This window comes from Sinohyriopsis cumingii, chromosome 2 (assembly GCF_028554795.1).
Source record: "Sinohyriopsis cumingii isolate HCF-2022 chromosome 2, ASM2855479v2, whole genome shotgun sequence".
In the NCBI taxonomy this organism is placed as follows: Eukaryota; Metazoa; Mollusca; class Bivalvia; order Unionida; family Unionidae; genus Sinohyriopsis; species Sinohyriopsis cumingii.
Window position 1 is genome coordinate 48,203,170 of NC_142962.1, and position 27,530 is coordinate 48,230,699.

The 27,530-nt window shown below is 35.1% G+C and overlaps 1 protein-coding gene across 1 annotated transcript; it reads right to left on the minus strand.

The window, feature by feature from the left end:
- Positions 1-2,656: 2,656 nt before the first annotated feature.
- LOC149804789 (uncharacterized) lies at positions 2,657-20,332 on the minus strand. Its single transcript, XM_089944611.1, has 2 exons — positions 19,534-20,332; positions 2,657-14,397 (listed from the first exon to the last, which is right to left on the minus strand). The coding sequence occupies exons 1-2, from the start codon at positions 19,834-19,836 to the stop codon at positions 14,107-14,109; spliced, it is 594 nt and encodes a 197-aa protein (XP_089800737.1). The 5' UTR covers positions 19,837-20,332; the 3' UTR covers positions 2,657-14,106.
- Between the last annotated feature and the right edge of the window lie 7,198 nt (positions 20,333-27,530).

The following is a 27,530-nucleotide window of genomic DNA, read 5'->3' on the forward strand; positions in this document are numbered from 1 at the left end:
TAACGTATTTTTGCCACTTATATTAGCAGTAATTATGCTTATACCTCTCAGTCAGGGTTGGTATGCATGATATGGTTTTCACCAAAGATTGTAAGTTTGGACCTAAATGAAAATGGTGCTGATTTGATATTGTTATCTTGGCAGCCATCTTGAAAATTGTGTCATCACTACACCTCTCCTACTGAGGTTGGATGTCTGGTTGGTCATAAGGAAAAAATGGTATTGCTTGGACATCCAGTATGGCCATCACATTGTTCATCTTGAAAATCTTGTTATTGCTACTCCCTCTGGATAACAAAGTGGTTTTCACTAAAGGACTTATTTTGATAGCTAATCTAATTGAAAAATAGTAGTGTTCAGATGGTGATGTCTTGACAGCCATCTTTATAAATTGCTGTTCCTGAACAGAAGGTTGGATAGACCTGAGGTTTTCACCAGAATACTTAGTATGATGTCCAGTTTTGAATAAAATTATTTGCAACTCAGACATCCAAAGTATGACAGATATAGCAGTTGTATTGCTAATCTTCCTTTATAGAAAATGAAAATGGCACTGTTGAGACACCCAATATGGCCACTACATTGGCTGTCTTGAAAATCTTGTCACTATTCTAGATGGATGGTTATATCAAAATGAAGTTTTCACCAAAAGACTTCTTGTGATGTCTAGTTGTTTTGTAGGGTTTAATGCCATTTTTCAGCACAAGATAGCCTATTCATGGCAGCCAGTATAAATGGTGGAGGAAGAACCCAGAAAGAACCACCGACGCGCAAGAAGCTACTGGCAAGCTTTTTCAGAAACCCACATTGGCCGAAGCTGAGACTTGAACCCATGCAGACAGAGCTGAGATGGCAGTGGTCTGTAATGGTGAGCTCTTGTAGACCACTTCGGGGCCCCCTTGTCCTAAATGAAAATGGTGCCAATCTGACATCCAACATGACTTCTATCTTAATAATCATGTTATCCAGAGTCATATTGATGAGGTTTTCATGAGAAGATGTATGTCTAATTGGTATTTGGTGAAAATAGTGTCAGTCCAGCAGCTAGAATGGCAAATGCAGACCTGCCAACCCTTATAATTTCGCCGTAAGTCTCATGGTGGAATACATGTACACTTTGCCCTCCTATCCAATAATGATTTTCATAAAATCTAACACAAATTGTGGACTTTCATTAAAATGTTTCATGTGCTTATAAACTTGTTTATGCAGAATATGTCCATATTTAAGTTACATTACAGTCAATAAATAAATCAGAAACAACATTGGAGACTCATCATAATAAAGTGGAGATAGCTCAGTGGCCCTTTTCTTTTTACCAATGAATTACATATATTATGGATTAATTGCAAGCCCTGACGGTAAATGGTGTTGATACTCTGTTCATACTGTATATTAGACGTTGAATTCAGACACAATGATCTGGGAATTTTTTTATTAAATATTGTAAATCTGTGAGCAATTTTTTAATGGAATTACATGCATTATAGATGAACTGCGTGCCACGACGGCATGATAGAAAATGGTGTTGATACCCTATTCATACTGTACATTAGACATGAATACATGTATATGTGCCAATGAGTTCTCTGAAAAAAGTAAAATACTGTAAAACCCTACATTAATGCAACCCTGATATTAACATGATCCAATTTTTAAAACCCCAATTATAGCGGGGTTCCACTGTGTGTGTGTGTGTATATATATATGTGTGTATATATATATATGTGTGTGTGTGTGTGTATATATATATATATATATATATATATATATATATATATATATATAATTTTTAATACAGGACTAAATTCTTATGGGTATAATCATACCATGAAACTTTTGGTTAAATAAATTGAATACATTAATTTCCAGAGAAGAAACCTGAACATTTTTTATTTGAATGAAAATCGGTATGTGTTGGCTTGAATAAAACGTCATACAATAACATTGGTGGCTGACAATGTTCAAAGATTTGAGGGATAATTTGGCCTATGCACTGGTCATTTCCATCTAGCTGAATCAATGTAGGACTCCTGAATTGAGGCTTCATACAGTAAACAGAGGTTACTCAGAAAAGGAACGTACTTGGATATATTCAAATGTGTTGGAAGCTTAAGACCTGTGTCCATGATTATGACCTCCTAAAATCTGAAATTGAGAAATTTGCTAAATGTTATTTTGCTTTCAATCTACGGGCAGCTTAATGTGAGACACGTGCAAATGAAACGAAACTACCATATAAGGTGATCACAGTTCATGAACCTAAGTGTCAGTCCTGGGCCTACTCGAGAGAAAAGCCCATAAACATGAAGAATGTGTAATTATTTTTATGTTGATTCTGGATTAAATGTAATGTCCCAAAATATAAAATCTGTTGGTTATTCTATAGCTTGGAAAATTCTGATACTGAAGTAAAGCACTTTGGGGTGGGGTCTGATAATGAAGTAAAGGACCTGGATATCTGATACCTATGTTAAGGACTTGGAGGTCTGATACTGATGTTAAGCACTTGGAGATCTGATAATGAAGTAAAGGACTTTGAGGTCTGATATTGCAATAACTGGCACAGAAGTTTGTACATAACTGTTGTACACCAGATGATCACCTGCTTGATAAAACTCAACAGGAATGGAAATAAAGAAGAAAAAAACATGAATAATTTATCTTTATTTTATTCCTAAAAATATACATTGTAATCATGAATAGTATATAACTGATGCTGTTAATTACAGTAATACAAATCACACACTTGACACAAATGATATGTGAAACTATAAAAAATGTATTTTGGTGTTAATCACAACCAGTACAGTGGTACAATTCATCTACAGGATGTTGATTGGTATGATCTGTGTATTGTGTGTCTTCAGTCAGTACCCTGTAAGGGTCATGGCAACTGACCTCTTTTGATGCTTGTGGCTTCAAACTATTTTCTTTATACAAATAATAAATCCCAACCAAACAAAATGAATATACTCATATTTCAAACTGGTCTACTGCAATCACTATGATAATCAAAGATCATACAGGTATTTTTCTGCACTCACCACAAGATTGATAGGGGATTTAAAAAAAGTTGCCCTTGCCTGTCTATCTGTCCAACACCCCATATTGGTTTTTCCTATTTTAGGCACTGTGATGGGTCATACATGTTCTAATAGTGCACTGGTGTTTCTTTGACCATTTTTTTTAAGAGCTGGCATAATTCATGGAAGAAGGTGTACATATTTAACTGTACTAATTACATGGACCATACAAGTTAAACAAAACCACCCTGATATATATTTCAATAGAAACTACATAAAAAGTAACACATAATGGAAGTTAACATAATCACTACTTTATATCAATAAAAAAAAAAAAAAATAAATAGTAATGAACAGACATGGCATAATAAATCGCTGACTCAATAAACATTTTAGTAAAAATATGAACAAAATCACTCCAGTGATTGGTTCCTTTTTGGGGTAGAAATCACTATTGTCTATAAATAAAAATTAAAATGTACTTCCCTTAAGTCTTCCCTCTATCAAAGAGCATACTGTTAGAAAAACAGCATGAAAGAAGTTGCCACATAAACCAGTTATTTGTCAGTAAGTAACAAGCTAACCAATGGAAAGGAAACTTTTCATGAACTGTATACAAATATATTTAAAATCAACACATAATGAATACATTATACAGAAATATCCAAGTTTCTTGACAAATGAGGACACAAACCAAAGTCTGCAATATGTCTGCCCCTTTGGCTAAATACTAGGCCATGCACATGAATGATATCTTGGATGTATATAGTTTATTCAATTTTTCACTTCAAACTATGGTATATTATTACAAATGATAATCTATCATCTTATGTGATGTGTTTGTCATTTCAAGTAAATGTTTGCTACAGTAAAGGGTCCTGTCTGTATTTATATATCAGAAGTTAATGCAATCTGATACTAAGCTGTAGAACATAAAATTTAGGATTCAGTTACTCCAAAAAGTCAGAGTTGGTGTGACCTCAAGTACTAAAAAATGCAACACCTGAAGCATGATCTCTAACCTGGTAAGAAAACATTAACCTGACACTTAAAATTCAAATACAAAAGGTTAAAATTTCAGTTGATAAAAAGCAACAGTTTTGTGTATACAATTACTAGTATTCAGAAGCTAAAGGTGCAATCAGGTAAATAGCCATGAAGAAATATTAGAGTGCATCATTATGGCTAATCCAGGCAACCATGATTTTTGGTCAGTAAAACTTAGGAAAATGGGCTGGGACATATTAATAGTGTAAAAAAAGGAGACCATGCTGCAGGTGTAAATATCAAATATCGTGCTAAACACAGGTAGGTCTTGTTTGAAATAGCATAATATTCAAAAGAAAGCTAATTCTGACCAGTAAAAAGTGCATCTACAATGATTCACAACTTTTAGAACTAAATCAAACAATGGTCACCCCTTGAAACATATTGGTTACATAAATTCTTAGACATAACTAACATTATATCCCACAAAAGCAGTCATCTTCCCAGAAAATTATGATGGATAAAGAGTGTTCTGAAAGAATCAAAATTTCATCTCCATAAGAGCTACTCGCATCAGCTGATCATGTACAATTCAAGTCGAATGTCATCATACAGTTAATTAAAAGCTTTTTATTTTATGGAAGTAGGATCTTACTGGAAGATACTGTTTTGTCTGGATTGCAGCATTTCGTACAGATCAGAGTAGTTGATCTTTAATTCTGGCTAATAGAAAGTTGTGATATTTATTTTTCTTCCTTTCTACAAAATGGACCTACTTTTATAAAACTTCTATGCTTCCCTAGTTTTGAAGAATAATTGATGAGTGTTAATTACAAACATTTATTTGGCTTTTGTTGTGCCTAAACTAAGGCAATGTACTATTTCTCCAAGTTTATCTTATAGAATTTTTCCTTGATTCTAAAGTAGTTCATCAACTGCTTGGTGGTGGGGGACTCCATGTGTCCCTAACATTGAATGCATCTGTCATGTTCTTGATATTATGTTTCCTACTTGACAAATGAGATTTTTAAAGAAGTTAAAAGTACAGTTAAAATGCTCGAGTTCACTGCCTGGCATTGTACAATACCATGTGACTACCCAATGTCAAGTTTACAAAATACGATAGATCATGCTTATAGCCTATACTATGCAGCAATCAAGCTGGCACTTACATCTTAGCAAAGGGTGAATGATGGTGCTTTCATGTTAAATTGACACCAATTCAGGACTTTTAAGAGGTGACAATGCTACAAGAGTACATACATGCTAATTGACACATCTAATAACTAAACCAATAATGCTGAGGTGCAATTCAGCAGAATGTTAGAGAAGAAGCTCACTGTCTTCAAAAGGATAATGGTTTGCTAATGGTAAGGTAGCAGGCCTGCTTTCCTAAAATGCCCTGGGAAGAGCACAGACCAAACACATCCACTAGGACAGTCGACAGTTTCATGAAAGCTCTGCCCACTTTCATTTGCAAAGAAAATCCTTCTGAAACTGAACTGGAAATTTTAGGTAATTTTGAACTGCATTTGAATGCAAGTGATACTTCATGAGTCATCAAGCTAGGGTTACTATATGCTTCAAGACAACATCTTCAAACAACCTATCAAACCAAGTCAGTCTGTAGTTCCACAGATAGATACAAAAAATGTGTCATGACTCAAGCCAGATAACAGCTGGTAGGTCTATACACATTATGTAATATGTAACCACATATGCCAGATAACAGTTGGTAGCCCTATATACATTATGTAATCACTTATGCCAGATAATATTTGGTAGCCTTTTATACATTATGTAATCACTTATGCCAGATAACAGTTGGTAACCCTATACACATTATGTAATATGTAATCACTTGTGCCAGATAATATTTGGTAGCCTTTTACACATTATGTAATCACTTATGCCAGATAACAGTTGGTAGCCCTATATACATTATGTAATATGTAATCACTTATGCCAGATAACAGTTGGTAGCCTTTTACACATTATGTAATATGTAATCACTTATGCCAGATAATATTTGGTAGCCTTTTACACATTATGTAATCACTTATGCCAGATAATATTTGGTAGCCTTTTATTCATTATGTAATCACTTATGCCAGATAACGATAACCATATTATTCATCATAGTTACTACGACAGTCACTAAGTAAAGTTCCTTTATAGAAAATAAATCCTTAAACTTAGGAAATATCAGAACTACCATAATTGTGGTACATGTGGATCAAAACGAATATGCTTAGTTGAAACAGATCAATGTGGAATAAAGAACATCAAAAAGTAACACTGGCTCTAATGGCATTGTGGAGTTGGAAGGATGGATGGTTACTGATTAATACTGTGGAAGCTATAAGCATACAAGACTGAACCCAAGTTGGTTACAAATGTACTGAAACATTTTATTTTTTATGGACAAAAAAACGAGACTCTAAATTATTTATTTTAAAAAATTATATAACATCAGTTTAACTTGTTAGATTATTTTAAGATATTACATATATATCAGAGAAGTCAACTGTAAAACTATTTATCAAATTATGGAGAGATGGATCATTTTTATCTGAAATACTATGAGTAGTTCATGTACATGTAATATTTACTTGTACTATATTTACAAGGTAAATTTCCACTCCAAATGATTTACAATTTGTCTGGCCCATTTCAGCTAGAGGCTTTACATTGCATGTCAACAGACTACACCACAAACCATGCAGGTTTTAACTGCCAAATAAGCTGTTTCAAACAGATAAGGACTGTTTTGCATAACTGAGCTACATGTATGTAAAAATGTATGTTAAATGAAAATACAAATTCCTGTCTTGTAGAACAAAATATTTATGATATAAAATATGACAACATAGCCACAAATTTTACATTATCAGATCTCTTTAATTAAAATACAAATTTTAAAATGCTTTCAATTTACAAGTGTATTGGGTAAAAAAATATTACTATAAGTTTTAACAGTAAGCTATTCTTACAAGGTGGTATAAAAGATCTTGATAACAATTATTAACAAAATGTCAAGTAAATACAGCTGTAAGAAAATACACAATTTAAATTTCCACTTTTTTTCTGGCAAATTTACATTTTGGTATGCTTTGTTTATTAAACTTTACAGGAAATTATGTTTTAAAAAGTGGACATCACAACCAGAGCCATTTCATAATTTGAAGTTTAAACAGGGCATGATCCTTTAAATATCTTTAAACTAAAATCAATAGAAAATAGAGCCAACAGTGACAATATATATGCTCATCCTGTTTTTAATAGTTCTCCATTCAGATAACTGAAGTTTGTGTGCAAAAACCACTTCTTTCAGTCTTAGTGACTTTGGCCATTGACCCTGAGACTTCTTTCTTTCCCCAAACAAGTCATTGACAAGCCTGGTTAACTAGACAATGAACTTGAATTACTGTGCAGAAATCATTTTTCTTAAGTCACAGTGACACAGACCTTCAACCTTTTGACCCAAAGTTTTACAGACTTCTTCCTTATCCGAAGTGCAAGCAATCCACAACATCTTGCAACTGTAGATGGTGGCAAACTATAGTTATTGTACATGAACCATTGTTCTTCTTTCAGTCACAGTGACCTTGACTATTGTCCTTAAAATCAATAGGGTTCTTCCATACCCATGTGCAAGCTACTAACAACGTTTAGTAACTGCACATGGCTGAGAACTCAAGATACTATGCAGAAACAATCTTCTTTCAGTCAGTGACCTTCAACTTGACCTTTTGCCTCCAAAGTTACTTGGCTTCTTTCTTCGAACAATTACAAGTCATCTACAAAATTTGGAAACTGTTGACGGTGGAGAACCATTCAGTGACCTTGACCTTTCGGCCCCAAAATGGGTAGGACTGTTCCTTACTCAAGAGCTAGGCATCCACAGATTTTCTTATCTATGGACAAATTGTGTTAGTGTGCTGAGACACATCTGGCAGTAGACATGGATAATATCACAACATATGTTTTGCTTTATGACATAGGCATTAAAAATTTAAGCCATGTATGATTCTTTTTTAATGACTTTATGAATGGCAAGTTCTATACATAGCTCAGTGCAATTAAAACTACTAAGCATAAAGACTCCATATCTTGAAAAGCTATATTGGGCTAATGATATAACAATACATTTTTAACAATCATCCAAGTAACCAAGCTTTTAAAAATTAATGTGCTCCAGCAATTTCATAAAATTAAATAAGGGATTAGCTGGCTTATTTTTTAAATTAGTTCAATGACATGCTAAAGTATTCAAAGAAAATTGGTTACATAGATAAACTACTGGTAAATCGTGTTATGAATTAATGTCTACCATTTAAAATTAATCAATTGTCCTTAACCAACATCAAATATGCAGTATACCTTAAAAAAATGATTTAAAATGTTAGATTCAACAAACTATATGACAAGTAGCAGACATTTTAGGAATATCTGACAGCATTTTGCTATCTATTATCAAACACATCCAACACAGCAAAATAGGTTTCCAAAAAGTCTTGGGGTATGCTATTGACATCCTGACACAGGTAAATAACAAATTTCCATGCATTTGGAGTCAGTCTGGAGCAATTTACTGATAAAAGCTCCAACCAAGGTCTTGAAAAGTAATTCTGTAGAAATAAAGAGGCCTCAATATGGAATTAAAAAGTCAGTGGAAAACTTAAACTTAACATTGCAAGTATGTATACCACATAAACTATTTTTCTTCATTCAAAGTTATATTTTTTTAACAAGTGTATAGACATTCAACATGATACCAGCAATAGCTAACTGCAACCCTGTGTCTGTTATGGGGCATTCTGCACCATAAAATTCCTCCATGAGTTGAAAAATGTATCCCCATGACTGATAGGGTACTAGATATGTCTAATTAAGACCAGTCCTGCAGCCTTTTATGGTTCAGACCTCATCCCACCCATTGCACTTAACTGCAAACATCAAAGACTTTCATAACTTTTTTATCAGATATTCAGAAGTGATTTATCCAAATGTTTTCCTTAAGAGGGCTAACAAAATATTTGTGTTTCACAGTGTAAATCTTATCAAATGGTGGAAGGGGCCATCAGTTCTATATAACTGGAATCTGTGCCTTCTTGGCACATATAAAACTATAAACACAAAGGTTCATGCCCATGTCTTGATTCAAAATGTGCTTAAAAATTAACAAGTGATTAATAACAACACATATGTTGCAATCAATAATAGGAGCTCACAATCTCCCTGAGAAACATCATTACTAGATTCAAGTCAGAAATGGAATTTCACACAGGAAGGCTATCTAAAATCAATAGAAAATGGTGAAAAAATCTACTACCTTGTAATTTAAATCCATTCAAACATTTATCATGATTACTCATTAAGTTTAAACAATTTGAGGGTCATTAAAAAAATAAGATCCAAGTGGACCTGAAATGCTCACATGTATGACATTGGCCAAATAGCCAAATGTAAGAAGTGGGACAAGAAATCTGGGTCAGTAGGATCTTTTTTATAGAAATTCTTCCAATTATGTTCATTGCATATGTTGTGAAAAGAACTGTTTCATTATTTTGGTATCTTCATATTTTATGGCACATCAGCATCTTTTGCCTTATACTGGCCGACTTCAATGTCTGGATACTTTCTGTCAAATTTTGTCAAGTGTTCTTTTTTTATAGTTGGGTGTCTGTTTTCAATTTTTGGTAATAGTGGCCATATTTGACAATAAAACACAATTATTTTTTTTGGGGGGGGGATTCTAAAGGCCTTCAATTTAGGTTGTTTTCCGTCAAATTTAGTTAAGTATAACAAGTTATTTAAGGTTTATATGTTTTAATAAGTACAACCACATTTGAAAGGCATTTTTGTACAAACTTAAAAGCCCTTCAAGCCAGGATCCGCTCTGTCAAATTTAACAAAATTATGTTGCGGGTTTTTCTGTTTTTAGTAAAACAGCCATACTTGAAGGTGGATCGACAGCAGCATTTGTACAAATCTGAAAACCCAACATGCCTGGATGCATTCTGTCAAATATGGTAAAATTCTGTTGAGTGGTTTTTGAAAAATAGCCATATAAGGTGTGTCTACTTTTAGTAATGGCAGCTATATTTGATGACGAATTGGCATAATTTGCACAAATGTCAAACACATCCTTGGCATAAAGCTTCCTGTTACATTTTAAGAAATTATATTGTGTGTTTTTGTGATTAAAATGTTTTTCTAGTTTGAGCAATATCTGCCATATTTGATGGTCGACAAAGCATCAGTTGCATAAAATTGGAAGGCCTTTCTGTCAGATTTTGTCTAATTCTTTTGAACAGTATTTGAGATGTCATTCAAATATTTTTCTATTTTTTTTGTAATGGCAGCCATATATGATGGTATACCATCATGATTTATACAAACTAATGCCCTGTATGCCAGGATGCTGTGAAAAATCTTGTTAAGTACTTCACAAGAAAAATTAAAATAAATATTCTTTCTTTCAGTAATGACAACCATATCCGACTGCAGACTAGCATTATTTGTATAAAATTAAAGGTTTTATGCCTGGATGCTATCTGCCAATTTGCTTGAGATTTGTTTAGTTGCTTCTTATAAGTTGTTGAATCTAGCAACTGCAGTGAAACAACCAACAGTGTGTGAAGGTCAATAGGACCATGCAAGAAGCTAACTTGTCATTGCAGCATGGCAAGTTAGACAAAAAAAACTTTGAAGCAAGGACTCTGGTCCAGATCTAAAATAAACATCCTCAGTAAAATAACATAACTTCTTTCATCCAAACCACTTTACGTAACAAGAAAACTGCTGATGGTGGTATGGCCAGACTGAAAATGATGAATAGCCTAAATGCAAACCCTAATGCAGAGAAAATGTGCTCAATAAATAAGTAATATAAATAACAAAAAATATGGGTCACAGTAGCCTAGTTTGTAATGATGGGAGTAGTACTCCTTGTGGCAAAATTCCATACCTGGGAATGTGACTCAAAGGCAACTGTACCAGACTAAATGTAATACATGATAACCTAAATCCATGGAAAATGAAACATGGGCAACACTGACCCAATTTTCATCAAAAGGTGTAATATTCCACAAGCTATATCTAAATAACAAACGTACATTATTATGAGTAATGTCAAAGAAAATGACCCAAAAACAAACCCTAACATGAAGAAACTGAGCTAAGCAAACATTAAACCAAAATCAGTTATGAAATATATATATCACACAAGCCTAATTTTCACTGAACTGCAGGACACATCTAAATACAAATTTATGTGACTCCTGAGCAATAGCTTATGAGAAAATTACCTAAATGTAAACCCTTGCTTTAATATTGATGCTAAAAAGACAGACAAAGCGATATTGTTGATACATTAACCTTAGTTTCCTAGTTATCCAGTCAAAAACTACATTTAAACCTTTGCAACATAGGAAGCTCTTTGCCAGAGGTAGCTCTATAAAATGCTGTATTTACCACTGTGTTCTTATCCACTGTAAGAAATGGTACTGAGATGCATCTTGCCTCCTTACAGTGCAAATTCTTGCCACGAAAATGCAACTTACTGCTCCTTGGCAAGTTCTATGACAATACTTGGAGTGGATTAATGCAACTTACTGCTCCTTGGCAAGTTCTATGACAATACTTGGAGTGGATTTTCTTTTGTTTAAAATCCATATTTCATTCATATAAATTTCTTTTCTTTCTGCATCATACATCGTGCTTTTCTGCTTTCAAAAATGGACGAAACGCATGTATTTGTTCTATTGCAAAAAAACAAGAAATACTAGCAAGAGTGTTATAATTACTGCTGAACAACTGAACAGCTTTGTCTTCCAAAGCAGTTAGTTTTATCCTGCTTCAAGTGTTCTCATTGGGAAGTTCAACCCTACCTTATCTGATTGTCAAGGGACAATTTAATATGTGTGTGTGTGTGTGTGTGTGTGTGTGTGTGTGTGTGTGATTAGGATTTTTAATGTAGCTTTTAACAATTTGCAGTCATATCACTACGATGTAGTGTGGCAGTTTATAGTGATGTCAACCACTGGGGCACCATGCTGCAGACATGTAGCATGATGTCCCACCCAGTCACATTATTCTGACACCAGGCCGACCAGTCCTAACACTAACCTCTTAATGCTGAGCGAAAAGCGAGGCAGCTGTTTGTACCATTTTTGTAAGTCTCTGGTATGACTCGGCTGGGGTTTGAATTCGGCTGGGGTTTGAATCCATGACCTCCCACTTCCGAGGCAGATGCTCTAAGCACTAGGCCACCGGAGTGGTCAATTTAATATAATACACATTCAACTATGAAAATAGACACAGTAATACTATGTGCTGACAGATCATGGAGGGGTAGAAAAATCCATTGCCACTTAGCCTGGGTCAACCACAATTAAAGCAAGACAACCATTTGACTCAAAATCTGAGCCCTGCTGAAGACAAGCTTTTGAAGTTATAAGAGTTTCAACCACTCACGCATACCTTGATACAAATATATTTAAAATGAAAACAGAAACTTTGGCCCTTCATTTTCACATAATTTTATAAATTCTGAATAATTGAGTAATCACTCTTTTGCATGGAATTACTTGTACTACTTTTATTTGAACAACCAGATGTTTTCGCCAGAAAATAAAATTTTCAATCCACTTGTCTGGTGGGCAACTATTTTTGTTTTAAATATAAAAATGTTCTACCTGTCACTGAATCATAACAAACGGGAAATACTCTGATTGATCCAATAATATATTATGTGTCAGTTGCTGATCTAGATCTAAAGTTACGTATGTATATTCTGTGAGCAAATACAATTCCTGAAATAAAACATCTACGAAAATCCTAGTTCCATATAAAAACATCAATACAGATCACTAGTTCCTGTTTCATAAACAGGAATCCAAATTGGTCAATAAATATTCTCTAATTCTGATTAACACGAAGACTCTCTTCTCACAACAATTTCATACACAATTCAATGTCCAGTAACATGATAGGACAGTTCAAATTAAATAATTTCAAATCAATCAGAATCTGATCACAAACCTGTGCTCTAAAAACGTAAATTATCCAAACAAGGCAATTTGGTACACACATATGTAATATGGAACAGGACAGAAATCATCATTAATTAAAAAACAAATAATTGTTTGAGTGCAACATAATATCATAAATCTTCAAGTTCAATCACTGTCTCATAGGTGTGCTAAGCTCTTCATGCCTTAAAGTATGGCATTTATTTCCAATGGTTCCAAACAACCTTGCTTAGCACCTACTAACCTAATTACCTATGACCACTGGAGGCCAATCAGGCTGCACCTGGTGTGAGTCAGAGATGTTAAGTTATAGGGGTCAACAGGTGGAAAACATCTGCACAATGTAGACCAGAACACAGCAAATAAAAGTAACTTTCACCAAAAAATCTCTGAAAATATTGGTTTGACTGAACTCAAGTTCTGAACTTGTCTCTTATTTTGTTCGTGAAATATTAAAATTGCATAATTGTTCATATACTAGGAAAGATTTTCCTATGTAAAAGGAGGTAGGTGGAGGTTAGATACAATTTCTGGAGATTCTATTACTCATACCTTATTGACTTGCACAGATAGCAAGTTTTGCAGTTTGCTGAAAAATTACACTTTCGATTTATTCATATTTGTGAACTGGTTAAGGAGTCACATGTCTTCTAAAGCAATATCTTTCACGGTTTGCAACAACCAAGAAATCCACCAAAAACTGGTACCCTACAACAAATAATGAAATAATAGTATAGATAATTCTTCAGAACTATATGAATTTTAGAGTTTTCCCACTGACACCTGTTTCTTTTTTAAAATTATACCAGCCGACTTTTCTCTCCATTCTACAACCACCCACCCCAAAACTGAAGCATATTTATTAAAAAGGTTTAAATTGTAATTAATCTTGAAAAATTTAATTTCAAAGTACCTTGGACAACTTGGAAATTCAGAAAACAAAAATATCTTATATATGCTAACATTCTATTTGGTCTGCTGCAAAAAATGCATGCAAGCATGGCAAAGCATACTTGAAATTAATTTCTTATTTCTACTTAAGTACACTGTCCAAGTCAGAATTCAGTCTCAGCACGTAATTTTAGCTCCTCAATTTGCTGTAGAAGGCTGGACTTGCTTCCCATCAGTTCTGCAGATAGGGCCCGGTCTGAGTGGAAGTGAAAGTCCTCATTCAGGTCACAGGAGTCAATGCTGGTGATAGAGCTGGTGCGACTACTCATTCCCCAAGAGTACTCAGAGCCTGTGTCAGAAAAGCGATCCTGAATTGCTGCCTTATATTCCTGGATGGCCTCGTGTAATGCCCACAGCTGGTGTAGTAATGATATATCCAGCTGTCTCAGGCCAGCCTAAAAGAAAAGACAGAAATGGAGTTATACATATAATGGAACAACATGATAGTAACAAGAGGTCCAGGTGGACATGATATCACTTACCAGTCTTACGTAACTTACCAGCTGGTCATTTCACTGGGCAGTTTTAGGCTGGTGGTTGTTATGGGTTTTAAAACATCATAGGCTATACATGGTGGCCAATATATTTGGTGGAGGATGAACTTGGAAAACCTCTGGGAAGAACAAATGACTCTCAGGAAGTTACTGGCAAGCTTTCTTACATACCCAGATTGGCTAAGCCTGAGACTAGAACCCACACTGACTGAGGTGAGATGTCAATAGTCTGAAAAGGCGAGTGCTTCAGATGCAATCTTAATGTAATATATTAATAAAACACTCTATTTAAACTATCTTACAAACTTTATATCATGCTGATTTTATCTATTTTTCTACAGTTTGATACAAATTCTTCCCAAAGATAAAGGCATAATTAACATTTATAGTATCTGCCATAACTGAAGTCATTCAAGATCTTTAAAAGTTAGATTACAACGATTTAATCCGCAGTCTACGTCTTTCACACAACTTGAAATTAGAATTCAGATGCTTTTTCAGGACAAGGGTCTGTTTTGCTTTGTAATTAAATTTTTAAAATGTTTCAGGAGTAGAAGGATACTGGAAGTATTTCTTGTGCTTAAAAGCTTAGAATACAAAAAATAAAATGCAAGTAATTTTATGCAATAGGATTGAATGTAAGTCATGCCATAAAATAATGCACAATACATGCAAAGACATGTAAATGAAAATATGTCAGGCACTTTAACTTGGCAATACTAGAAACTGTCAAACTCTATTTCACCAAACATATCATAATTGCTTCCCAGGATTTCCTATGTGTGAAAATTGTATGAGTTCATGTAATTCTCAGCAAATAAACTTACAAACTTAGACAAGTTTTTACAAGAAATATGTCCCAACTGGAGTTAAATAAATAACAGAAGAAAAAAAAAACCAATTACTTACAAACAAATAGAGGATATTTGCTTCAAATGAATAACAGATATTTCATCTAGTCGGAATATATCCATTATTCATTTGTAGAATGCAAATTTTCTTTTGATTTTATGTTCAAAATGTATTGGCTGGCAATATGATTGAAATACATTTCTTACTGGATCCTGTATAAAGTCAGTAGCTTACCATTTATGTTCTGCTGTGTTTTGTGATCATTGACACAGAAAATATAAACAGTAACATGATGCTCCCTCCCAATTCACACAAGCTCAATAATGTATGAGATCCATCGATATTAATGAGGTGATGTCCTTCTCAATTCACACAAGTTTAATAATGTATGAGATCCATCGATATTAATGAGGTGATGTCCTTCCCAATTCACACAAGCTCAATAATGTATGAGATCCATCGATATTAATGAGGTGATGTCCTTCCCAATTCACACAAGCTCAATAATGTGTGAGATCCATTGATATTAATAAGGTGATGTCCTTCCCATTTCACACAAGCTCAATAAGGTATGAGATCCATCAATATTAATGAGGTGATGTCCTTCCTAACTCACACAAGCTCAATAATGTATGAGATCCATCGATATTAATATGGTGATGTCCTTCCCAATTCACACAAGCTCAATAATGTATGAGATCCATCAATATTAATGAGGTGATCCCAATTCACACAAGCTCAATAATGTATGAGATCCATCAATATTAATGAGGTGATCCCAATTCACACAAGCTCAATAATGTATGAGATCCATTGATATTATTGAGATGATGTTTTTCCCAATTCACACAAGCTCAATAATGTATGAGATCCATCGATATTAATGAGGTGATGTCCTTCCCAATTCACACAAGTTTAATAATGTATGAGATCCATCAATATTAATGAGGTGATGTCCTTCCCAACTCACACAAGCTCAATAATGTATGAGATCCATCCATATTAATGAGGTGATGTCCTTCCCAACTCACATAAGCTCAATAATGTGTAAAATGGTAATTAGATTAGAACTAGCACATTTCACACAAATTGGATTATAAACTTCACCATATCAATACTTTTCAAACTTTCAGCCTATCAGCAATACTTTAATTTTAATTTATGTGATACAGTGATGTCCTCCAATCTACTGTAACAAAGATGCCTTGTGTGGATTAAGGTATATTTAACCAAAGATAAGCCTACAAGTTTTAGAACACTGTTATTCGTAACCAATTTTAACCAAAAACTTAGATAACAGTTACATACAAACCTCACAGTGATCTCTTTAGACACCTACATATTTAGATGTCAGTTACATAGAAACCTTAGTGATCTCTTTAGAATCTCCATATTTAGATGTCAGTTACATAGAAACCTCACAGTGATCTCTTTAGACACCTCCATATTTAGATGTCAGTTACACTGAAACCTCAGTGATCTCTTTAGACATCTCCATATTTAGATGTCAGTTACATAGAAACCTCACAGTGATCTCTTTAGACATATCCATATTTTGATGTCAGTTATATAGAAGCCTCACAGTGATCCCTTTGAACACCTTCAAACATAGGACAAGCACTTATGCTTATTTAAATGATATTAAGTCTATCTTAAAACAGGCAGATAATCCCTTTCCACTTTCCATCCACTATATTAGCTTCACTCCCACTAAATCTCACAAGATTTAAGATTCAGTAAGTGCATGTAATCTTAGACTGCTCCAGTGGCCTAGTAGTTAGAGCATCTGCCTCGGATGCGGGATATCATGGATTCAAACAACAGTCGAAGCATATCAAAGACTTATAAAAATGATACTAACAGCTGCCTCGCATTAATAAGTTGGTGTTAGTACTGGTTGGCCTGGTGTCATGATAATGTGCTTGGTTGGGACATCATGTTACATGTATGCAGCATGATGCCCCTGTGATAGACATCACTATAAAATGCCACACTGCAGACGTAGCACTATTACTGAAAATATGTTAAAGCTACATTAAATATCCAAAACACACATACATGTAATGTTGTTGGAACATTTCCATATCCACCAGGATTTTCCAATCCCTGTATAAACAAATCCTTGGTGCCACAATAAAGCAGCAGAAATATCTAACAATGCATTAAAAAATATTACTTTTTTTCTATGCTAAATAAACAATAAAAATACCAGGCTCTATCTTCTGTCAGAAATGTTTTGAGGGCAACCAGGAAATCACAGTTTATGATGCCAAAAGGGCATGTATATGACTACATTTAGGCTTTATGTACATTAATAACTTTTCTCTGCAAATGGCAATCCAGTCTTTTCACTAGCATTTTCTGATACTGGGATTTCCTTTGCAGTAAAAATCTGATTTGCTTTGTAATGACAAACCAAAAGATATCTCAACCAGGGCCTATTTTTGGAAGCACAGCTGCGTATTTCATGCAATTTCGACAAAATTATGCTGAAAAAAATCAACTAAATGCATGAAAATTGCACATCCTATTTTCAATGCTTAACTTTATTCCATAATTAAATACATGGAGTGGAGAATTCTAGCCCCCCCCCCATTTCAATTCAAGAATAAACCCTGCTCAGCTTTCCAACACCTGGTCAACATGGAAACAATATTTCTGCTTCAAATAGATTACCCACCCTTTGTTGGATAGAGTCATCAAAAAATGAGACAACCACCAGAGTGGATCAGAATGGACAGTAAAAGTGTTTGTTTTATTTGCTTAATTCACCTTGTAACTGATTGACTGTACACCAGTAGTTGTTTTGCCTTTAATGTTCTTTGGCGTCTGAAACTAAGAAAACCATAATGCACACATTAGAGGTACAACACGGGTTTGATCATTGATTTAATTATATTTTATTTGTTACAAGGAAAATAGTCGAACCCACCTTTTAATATTTGCAAATTTGATAATTATGCAGTCAAGTTTTGATAGAAAATCCAAAGAAACTTTGAAATTGTCACAAAAACATATTCATAGCGAGAAGGGGTCAATAAATGTGTCACTTGCTCAAGTGAATGTTAATTAGTGCTTGGCAATTGTAAACTGCAAACTGTGAGTTCACAGTGCATGTAATCTGATAACTGCAATTTTCAAGTTATTTCTGTATAAATACTTACACCTATCATATAAAACAAAAATTCAATTTCAATATTGTGTACAAACAATTTGTATAAATGTAGAAATCCAAGTTCATTATGGTGATTCTATCCATCCATCAACCTAGCCTCTTCTGTACCTAACTGATCTACATATACACAGTAATAGAGATGAAGTACAGTAATATAAAAGAAATTGATGTAATGGAGAAAGAAATTATAAATTAAAGACTGTTTAAAAACAATCTGTTGTTGTTCTTTGCCCACTTACCTAATATGAAAATTGATGGTGCTGGTTTAATATAATGGAATGCCACTTCAAGAAGCATTGTATATATACTATGATAATGTGTGTGTGTGTTTGTGATTTGGATTTTTAACGTAGCTTTAACAATTTTTCAGTCATATCACTACGATGTCTGCAGTGTGGCAGTTTATAGTGATGTCTAGCACTGGGGCATTATGCAACAGACATGTAGCATAATGTCCCACTCAGTCACATTATCCTGACACCAGGCCGACCAGCCCTAACACTAACATCTTAATGCTGAGCGTGAGGCAGCCATTAGTACCATTTTTTAAAGTCTTTGGCATATCTCAGCCGGAGATCGAACCCACGATCTCCCGCATCCGAGGTGGACACTCTAACCACTTATGCCATCGGAGCAGTCACCATGATAATAAAAATTAAAAGTGATGTATTGTCAAGGAACTAAGCATAATTATATTTATTTATTTCTCCAATTTGGAGTCTTTTATTCACTGTATTTTCTAAGTTTGTATTTGAATTGTTTATGTAACAATAATGTTGAGAAAATGCAGCAATGGAATTAATGTAATGGAAAAAGAAAGCATTATGTACAAACAATAGAGACTAAGTACGTTGTTGAATTATAATTACAAAAATATATTTTTTGTTCAGTCTGATTTTTGTTGTTCCTTTTGTTGTTCCTCTGTTTACTTTAATATATATATATATATATATATATATATATATATATATATATATATATATACAAACTGACTTAACACAGCGCATTACCATCTCTTTTTTGAGTCGTAATAGGGTATGGTCCAATCTTTTCATAGGATTTGAATCGACTGACGTCTCGAAGTGGGAATCATTTTGCCCATCCCCCTCGGACTCAAAGTGTCCCTGCTCCTGATGAATTGTATGCCTCTGGTCATTGTGACTTTGACTGCACGTCCCCGAGATCGGCAAGCCATCTGGCGAATCCTGAGAAAAATCCCCCCTCTCAGTATCTTCAATGAGAGGCGAAGGTTTGCCGATTAATATCCCACAAAAACACTTGGGAAGGGGCGGAAGCCCCTGAATAGACGCCATTCACCCCTCCGCTCCCCCAGTTAAAAGTTTTGTTCCTTGGCATTGACGGCAAACATGTGTTATGGCAAAAAGACTTCCCTCGTTAGTCACTTAAGAAAGTTAATAAACTTTATTGAAAACTTCCGGTTAACGAAACTGTCGAGTGTGAACAAGGGAGGTAACTTTAGTGTACGTTTGGAGCGAGGACATTGAGCAATGGTTAGCCTACTGATTAGTTTTGTTTGCTTTTTTGTATTTTCTTTTTTGCTGTTTTTTTTTTGGTGGCGATTTTTTGTTTTTTCTTAATTCAGCAATAGTCCTTAGAAAAGCTGGAGATTTTACAAGTTACAATTTTATATGCAAAACATTTTTATTGAAATTAAACTCATTTCTAAAATATGGCACTTACAATGAAATATCGAAGGTGAGATGTTTCACCGCGACAGAGTCAAAGTATGCAATTCTTTGCAGTGGTGGATCCAGGAAGATAGTTTAATGTGATCGCAAACGAGTAGAGAATGGTTCTATGAGGCCAAACCCCTTGTGGGAACCCCTGGGGCTAAGCCCCCAGAAATTGATAACAGTGTATGCGCTTCTTGGCTTAGTCTGGTTCCCTGCTTAATATGCTCCCTGCGTTGCACTCCGCAGGGAGCATACTAAGCAGGGAACCAGACTGTTCTTGGCTGCGATAAATACAGGGAGTGGAGTGTATACAATGAAAACGGTGTGTGCAGGCGAGAGAGCTGTAAATGTTTGCTCTTTTCAATAAATAGGCGAGATCACCCTCTTAACCATCGATGATTATCATTTCAGATGTGAGGCTAAGTCCTACATGTAAGACCTCAAAGCTGATATCTATGTTTTAGACGCAGAAAACATAAATATCAGCAACGAGGCCTTACATGTAGGACTAATGTGAGGCTGAATTATTGGCCTAAAATAGATATATCCACTCTTCGGAGTGTACCATATTTTGGAAATTCAAACGTGGTAACCCAGCTTTAACCGTATAACTAGCCTCAGAGAGGGTGAACAGACCACTTGCTGGAAGGTCCATTTTTGAAAAATAAAGCTTTCTAAGAAAAATGAAAATTAAAGGTCAATAACGTCAAACCGAATCCTCTAACTAAAACCGAGAGTTTCTCTAATTGGGTTGGTTGATTTGTTACTCTATCTTCGTCGTTTGTGTTTTTCAAAGTTTGTGTATGTTTTTGTTTACCCATCGTGACACTTATTTGTCGTCGCACCCTCTCTGCTGCTGTATATGTGTGAGTAATTAAATCAATATTATATAAGTCTCTCAGCCAAAGATTTTTCAAGACCTTAACGATATCGTGATCGAGGATCATGTAAATTTATTGTGATAAATCTGTGTGGGATATATTGTGCTTTTGAAAAGATTTTTTTTTTTTTAACTTAATCATGTCCATATCCCCACTACACCAAGTCTGATGAATATTTCGCAGAGTATGTGTATCGACACCATTAAACACAACTAAAATATTACAGTTATCTCTGATCACTTTAAGTATTTGTGTATATCGCTGACTAACATATATAAAATCGGTGTTTTTGTGTCTGCCTCGAGAAAATACCCGATCTGGATGTTATTGTTTGTCCAGCCTTACATCATCATACACTACAAGATTATCATTAATAAATCCATCGAGGTCATCCACAGATGACAACGGTGATAAAATCAATAATATCATTACCGTCCTCGTCCAACAAGTTTGCATTTTCATTAAAATCTTTAAGCACATCGTAGTATCTCTGATCATCAACTGACGGAGCTACTAAATACAACGTATCCCATTTGAGCCATCTCATTATCAGATTAAGTAATAATTGTATCTTACCAGACCCAGATGGACCTATAATTATGTCAACAATTTTTAGGCAATTTTTTACCCCCCTCCCCCCCCCTTGTCAACAACTGTCAAACTTTCAGTGACCCCCCCCAATACAATTTTACCCCCCCCCCCCACTAACAATATTTTATATGGCTGGCTTTTATGCTAAAATAGAATTATGGAAATTAAAAGGTCTACAAACAAATTTTAATACATTTTTTTTTACTTGTTTAACATATTTCAAATTGACTATAACAATTTTACAGCACATGCAAATGGGGGGTGGGGGGTGCATTTGCCTGAAATGAACAAGAGTCTGTTATCAAAGTGTACAATATTTGTAAGGCATTAAGGTTACTGCATCTGGTTGAAGAACTTGTATGCTTGTGTAGGCGACATAATTTATTTTAAGTATTATGTTAAAGATGACTGTATAATAATCAAGCTCTCAAGTTTCCTAGGCTCAGTTATCCATCCTTGGAGGGATAGCTCATGGACTTCAATATATATAGCATCTATACATATAACATAGATGCTATTTAATAGAAGTCCATGGATAGCTATACTATTTAGATGTCTATGGCTCAGTGCAGTCTTTGAATTTAGTAACAGCTTCCCTTAAAAATCTGTCTACAGTCTACAATCTACATTGAATAAAAACAAAATATGATGATGCAAGACTATGACTTCCTTGGCAAGAGCTCAACCGGTTTAGGATTAAACTGGTGGGCTGTTGACGGGCGAGCGAATGGGTGCCATACCAACGCACCGACTAATTTCCTATTTTTTGATTTATTAAATTTATTATAAAAGATAACATTGTTGACGTCAATTCATAATTAATGGACGATCCCTATGATAATTGATCTGATAGAATTTGGTAGCGCTGGATAATGTTTTACTGGCTCTGTCTTTCGTGTCGCTGAGAAATCAATGACATCCATGTTATAAAAATATAATAAATAATACGAATTAATTATTGTGTTTGATGCAGAGCATCCACCCCATAAGTGGATTAACAACAGTAAATACAAAAAAAAAAAAAAGAAAGTTCACTTACAAGTAAATTTGTAAAATGTGGTACAAATAAATGCAAATTTATTTTGTCTCGTATGAAGACAGGTGGTGATATCGCTGCTTCATTAGGAAAATTACCAGGAACTCCATGGGCTAAATATCCAGGGGAAAAACAACTTCCAGGATATAAATATTGTGGTCCTGGAACCCAACTTGACGAGCGAGATCAACCAAGACCTGGAGAGTATTCACTAAACGATATTGATCAAGCATGTCACGTTTATGATGTAGCTTATAAAAGTAGAGATTTACAACAACGATATATTTCGAATGTGAATTTGATTCATTCGTTAAATTCCATTTATTAAAAATCTTTCAGAGAATAATTAGCTAATTGGTTGGTAAGATCTGCGATGAAAGGTAAACTATTATTAGGTGCTGGTAATTAATCAACCGATTATTATAAAATAATGGAATCGATATTTTTATAGCCCATTAGGATATTGGAGAGGTAGAACAGCGATTAGTAAACTCGCTGATGCAGCAAATGTTACACGTTCTGTTGCTGCAAATTGGTTAGCACGACAGGCAGTTGGCAAATTTATTTATCACCACCTAAAAAAACGTTCAGCATGCACATTTTGATGTCAGCACTCCAATTGAAGTTCATTAAGCATATATGTTATTTATACCACACGATACTATTAAAACTGGTAGACGTCAATCACGGACATACAAATACGCGCTGACTGTTGTTGACGCTGCAAATAGAAAGAAGCGGACCCATTATCAACTAAAACAGCAGTTGAAGTTGTATCTGCTTTTGAACGAATTTATCAACGAGGCCACAGTTGCTACAGCTTGATCCTGGCAAGGAATTTCTAGGTGCAGTATCATCTCTGATGAAAAAACATAATGTCAGAATTAGACGAGGACATATCGCATTTCATCGCGATCAGGCAATTGTTGAACGATTTAATCGAACACTAGCTGAGCGGTTATATGGATATCAATATGCGAAGGAAATAATTCAGAAAGATATGAGTACTCGCTAAAGGGTTGCAAGATTACCAAGTGTGATAGCTGCGTTAAATAATGAAATTACTCGTGCAATTTCTATGAAACCCATCAATCGATTACAAAAAATAAATAAATAAAAAAGAAAATATACCAATACAAGGAAATGACTTTTCAAAACAACCAGTATTAGGTAATATGACTAAAATAAATTTATATCAATCCGGTGAACTTGAAGGTGGTAAATAAAAGGGCGACTGATCCTATTTGGGGTATTAGTAGTAATAGGGGATACCCTACGGACAATGAGACTTTAATGTTAAACTAGGGGGCTTGTACCCTATGGACAAGGGGAATTTAACATGGAAACTTAACATAGGAATATATAGGGACAATGGATTGGGACTGTCTACGGACAAGGGAAATTTAACATGGGGAATATTGGGACTGTTTACAGACAAGGGAAAGTGGAGTCTGTATAGCGTCTGATGTCATGGTATGGGAGATTGGTATCAATGTTTCAACCATGTAGGACGTAGCAAAGAGCGGGTGGGCAGGTGAGTAGTGAATGGGGATCCTATAGGGTCTATGGGACTTATCATTAAAAATACCCTTGGGACAATATAGGGTCTATGTAAATTTAACATGGAGAAAAATCGTGGGACAATATAGGGTCTATGGGAATTAACATGGAGAAAAATCGTGGGACAATATAGGGTCTATGGGAATTAACATGGCCAAAAACCCCTGGGACAATATAGGGTCTATGTAAATTTAACATGGCCAAAAAATCCCTGGGACTGTATAGGGTCTATGTAAAATTGAAACAGGGAGGGACTCTATTTTTTAAAAAAATAAAAAATAAAATAAAAAAAGGGGTAGGCAATGGAAAGGCTATCTCTTTTCGAGATATATGGCTGGCCTTGAAAAGGGCCTTTGGGTTTTCTTCTTCTTCTAATTTCTTCTTTTCCTCCACCAAGTTCTTATTTTATCTCCTACACTCTTCTTCTCTTTCTTTTTTTTCTTCTCCTCCTCTTCTTTCTTCTTCTCTTCCTCCTCTTCTTTCTTCCTCTTTTCATTTCTTCTTCTTTTTCAATTTTTTCGTTCCATTTGCGTATTCTTATTCTTTCCTCTTCATCCTCCTTCTCCTCCTTTATCTCTTTCATTACACCACTAATCTTGTCCTTTGCTTTTCTTAAGTTATTAATTTCCATCTTTACACGATGGGGACTATAGGAATAATGGTCTTCAACCAGTCTTATTAGCATCTGTTCCATTATTCCTAAATTGTCTAAAACCTTTTGCAAGGTTTGCATCTTGTCCATTTGGTTACAAGCCATCTTCTTTGTAGAATGGTTCCAACGAAGAACGTGGTGGGTTCTTATACTGAAAGCGCGGACGTGAAGGAAAACATCCCCCTAAAACATAAAATTGATCTTACCTAGATCATGACCCAACAACGTGCGGACGTGAAGGAAAACATCCCCACTTTTCTCATTTCATATAATCAAACCCAAACTATACTCTCCACATACTCTAAGAAACAATAAAGAAACCCATAATCTACTATTCACACAAACATACCTGAGCTCTTACAAACACAAACACACAATCACACAAACACATACCGTCATATTTTTTCAAAAAGAGTTAGTGTTTATAATCACACTACTCTACCTACACATTGGCAAATTGATTGTTATTTCTTTTCTAGAGTATTGGGGTAGCCCTGAAAAGGACTGTTTTTGGAACTTCAGAGGCACCTGGCTAATGGTGGCACCTTCCGGGTCTGGCACCACAGACACAACGCCTACTCCAGTCATTGGTCCAATTGACTGAAGTTGTTGGAAGAGCTGACGGGGGGTGAGTGGCTTCACTATCCCACTCCTCCGTTTGCGGAATAGTGAACACTTCTTCTTCTTCCCTTTGTCTTCTTTCTCTTCTATTCCTCATTCGAGGATGAACAATTACCTCTTGTTGTGGTTGTAACTGCTGTGGTGCAGTCATTGCCTGTGGAGGTTCCATCACCCAGGGCTTCACCTCACATTTCTTTATCATCATAGGGTGGCACCTGATCTCTCTCTTTCTTTCCTCCTCTTCTTTCATTTTTCTCTCTTCCTCCTCCTGTTTTATCCTGGCTTCTTCCACAAGAGCCTCCGCAGCCAGCTCGTTCAGGAGGCATCTGGCATATTCCAGGTGCATCTGGAGTTCAAAAAGTTTTTCAAGTCTGCTACTCATTTTTATTGTTGATCAGTTAACAAGGGTAGCTAGACTGTCCAGCGAGTTTCAATTTATAGTGAAAGCGCGGACGTGATGGAAAACATCCCCCTAAAACATAAAATTGATCTTACCTAGATCATGACCAAAAAAACAACAGCGCGGACCTAAAAGAAACACTCTCTCACTTTTTATGCTACTCATTCCTATTCTAAAAATTTTTTATAAATCACTTCCATAGACTATTTACATACTCTAAGCAATCCAATCTAACCCCAAATATACACCTCAAACACCAAAAAAATACATTATTTTAATCTACTATTCACCTTAACTTACTTTAACTTTTACTAACACTAACACACAAACACATACCCTCACATTTTTTTAAAAAGAGTTAGTGTTTATTTTCACACTACTCTACCTACACGCACATTGGCAAATCGATCGTTATTTCTTTTCTAGAGTATTGGGTAGCCCTGAAATGGGCTGTTTTTTTGTTTGCTATGGCATTCTTTTTTAGTTTCTAAGAATGCGATGTCCTCTGATTATAGACTTTCTGGCAATAGGTCTGCTTCTTCAAAAAGAGAAGAAGAACTCTTTGGTGTCGATACGGCAATCGACAAAGCCTCTGTCAGGTTCAGGTTGCTGCTGCTGCTGCTGTTGTTGTTGTTGTTGTTGCTGTTGCTGCTGTCTCTGAAGTCTATACTTCTCTGTCCATTCTTCTTTTTCCCTGTTCACTTCTTCTCTGAAGAGCTCTTCTATTAGGTCTTCAGTGATTTTTAACATTCTCACATTCTCTATTTCTTCTGGCTTCGGTATCAGACTGTGTCTGACCCTATGCAAATTCACGTAGGCTTCGTTGAGTTTAGCTAGTTTGGAGCACATCTTCTTAGGAGGATGAGTCGACAATGGATGGTTAGACTGGAAACAACCCCCGGTTCTTAAAGTCAAAGCGCGGACGTGAAGGAAAACATCCCCCACACGGTTTTCGAGTCGCAACGTTCAATGAGTGTTAAGGGAGGGATAGTAAGAAATGAAAGAGCATCAATCCAACATTTTTATAGCTAAACAAAAGACAAAGGCATTTTTTTCAAAACACAACATTTTTTATTCAAAAATCACTTAACACTAAACAACAACAACTCTAACATTTTTTAACAATAATAACATCAAACAATTTTCTTCAAAACCCAAACATTTTTTTCTTCAAATACAAACTACTTTAAACAGGGCTGACAACGTTGTGAATGAAATTGTGATTTCCACTGTTGGAAATCATTAGGCCATTGATGGACACTACGTTTCCTAGCTTGAGACAAAAGATAAGCATAATGGTCACAAAACCATCGATCTACTTTCACATCGTTTCTAGCAGAAGAACGAGGATCAAAATGAGTCACTAAATGTTCTCAGGAATAGCCCAGGCTGCGATGATGCAGAAAATACACACAGTACTGTCCACACACCAAGGAATCTGTGCCTTGTAATTTCACATTATTGAATCAGGTGGTTTGAGCATTTCTTCTCATAAAGTCGATGATATCGTCTTCCAAAGGGGGCAATCCGTACGAATCGAAATATTCCACACATCCTTCTTGAGGAAAGTAG

Excerpts from the sequence above, each read along its gene's own strand:
- LOC149804789 (XM_089944611.1), bottom strand. The coding sequence starts at position 19,836 with ATGGCGTCTATTCAGGGGCTTCCGCCCCTTCCCAAGTGTTTTTGTGGG. Across the intron at positions 14,398-19,533 it reads TACGACTCAAAAAAGAGATG|GCTGGCCTGAGACAGCTGGA; the intron begins GTAATGCGCTGT and ends CTTTTCTTTTAG.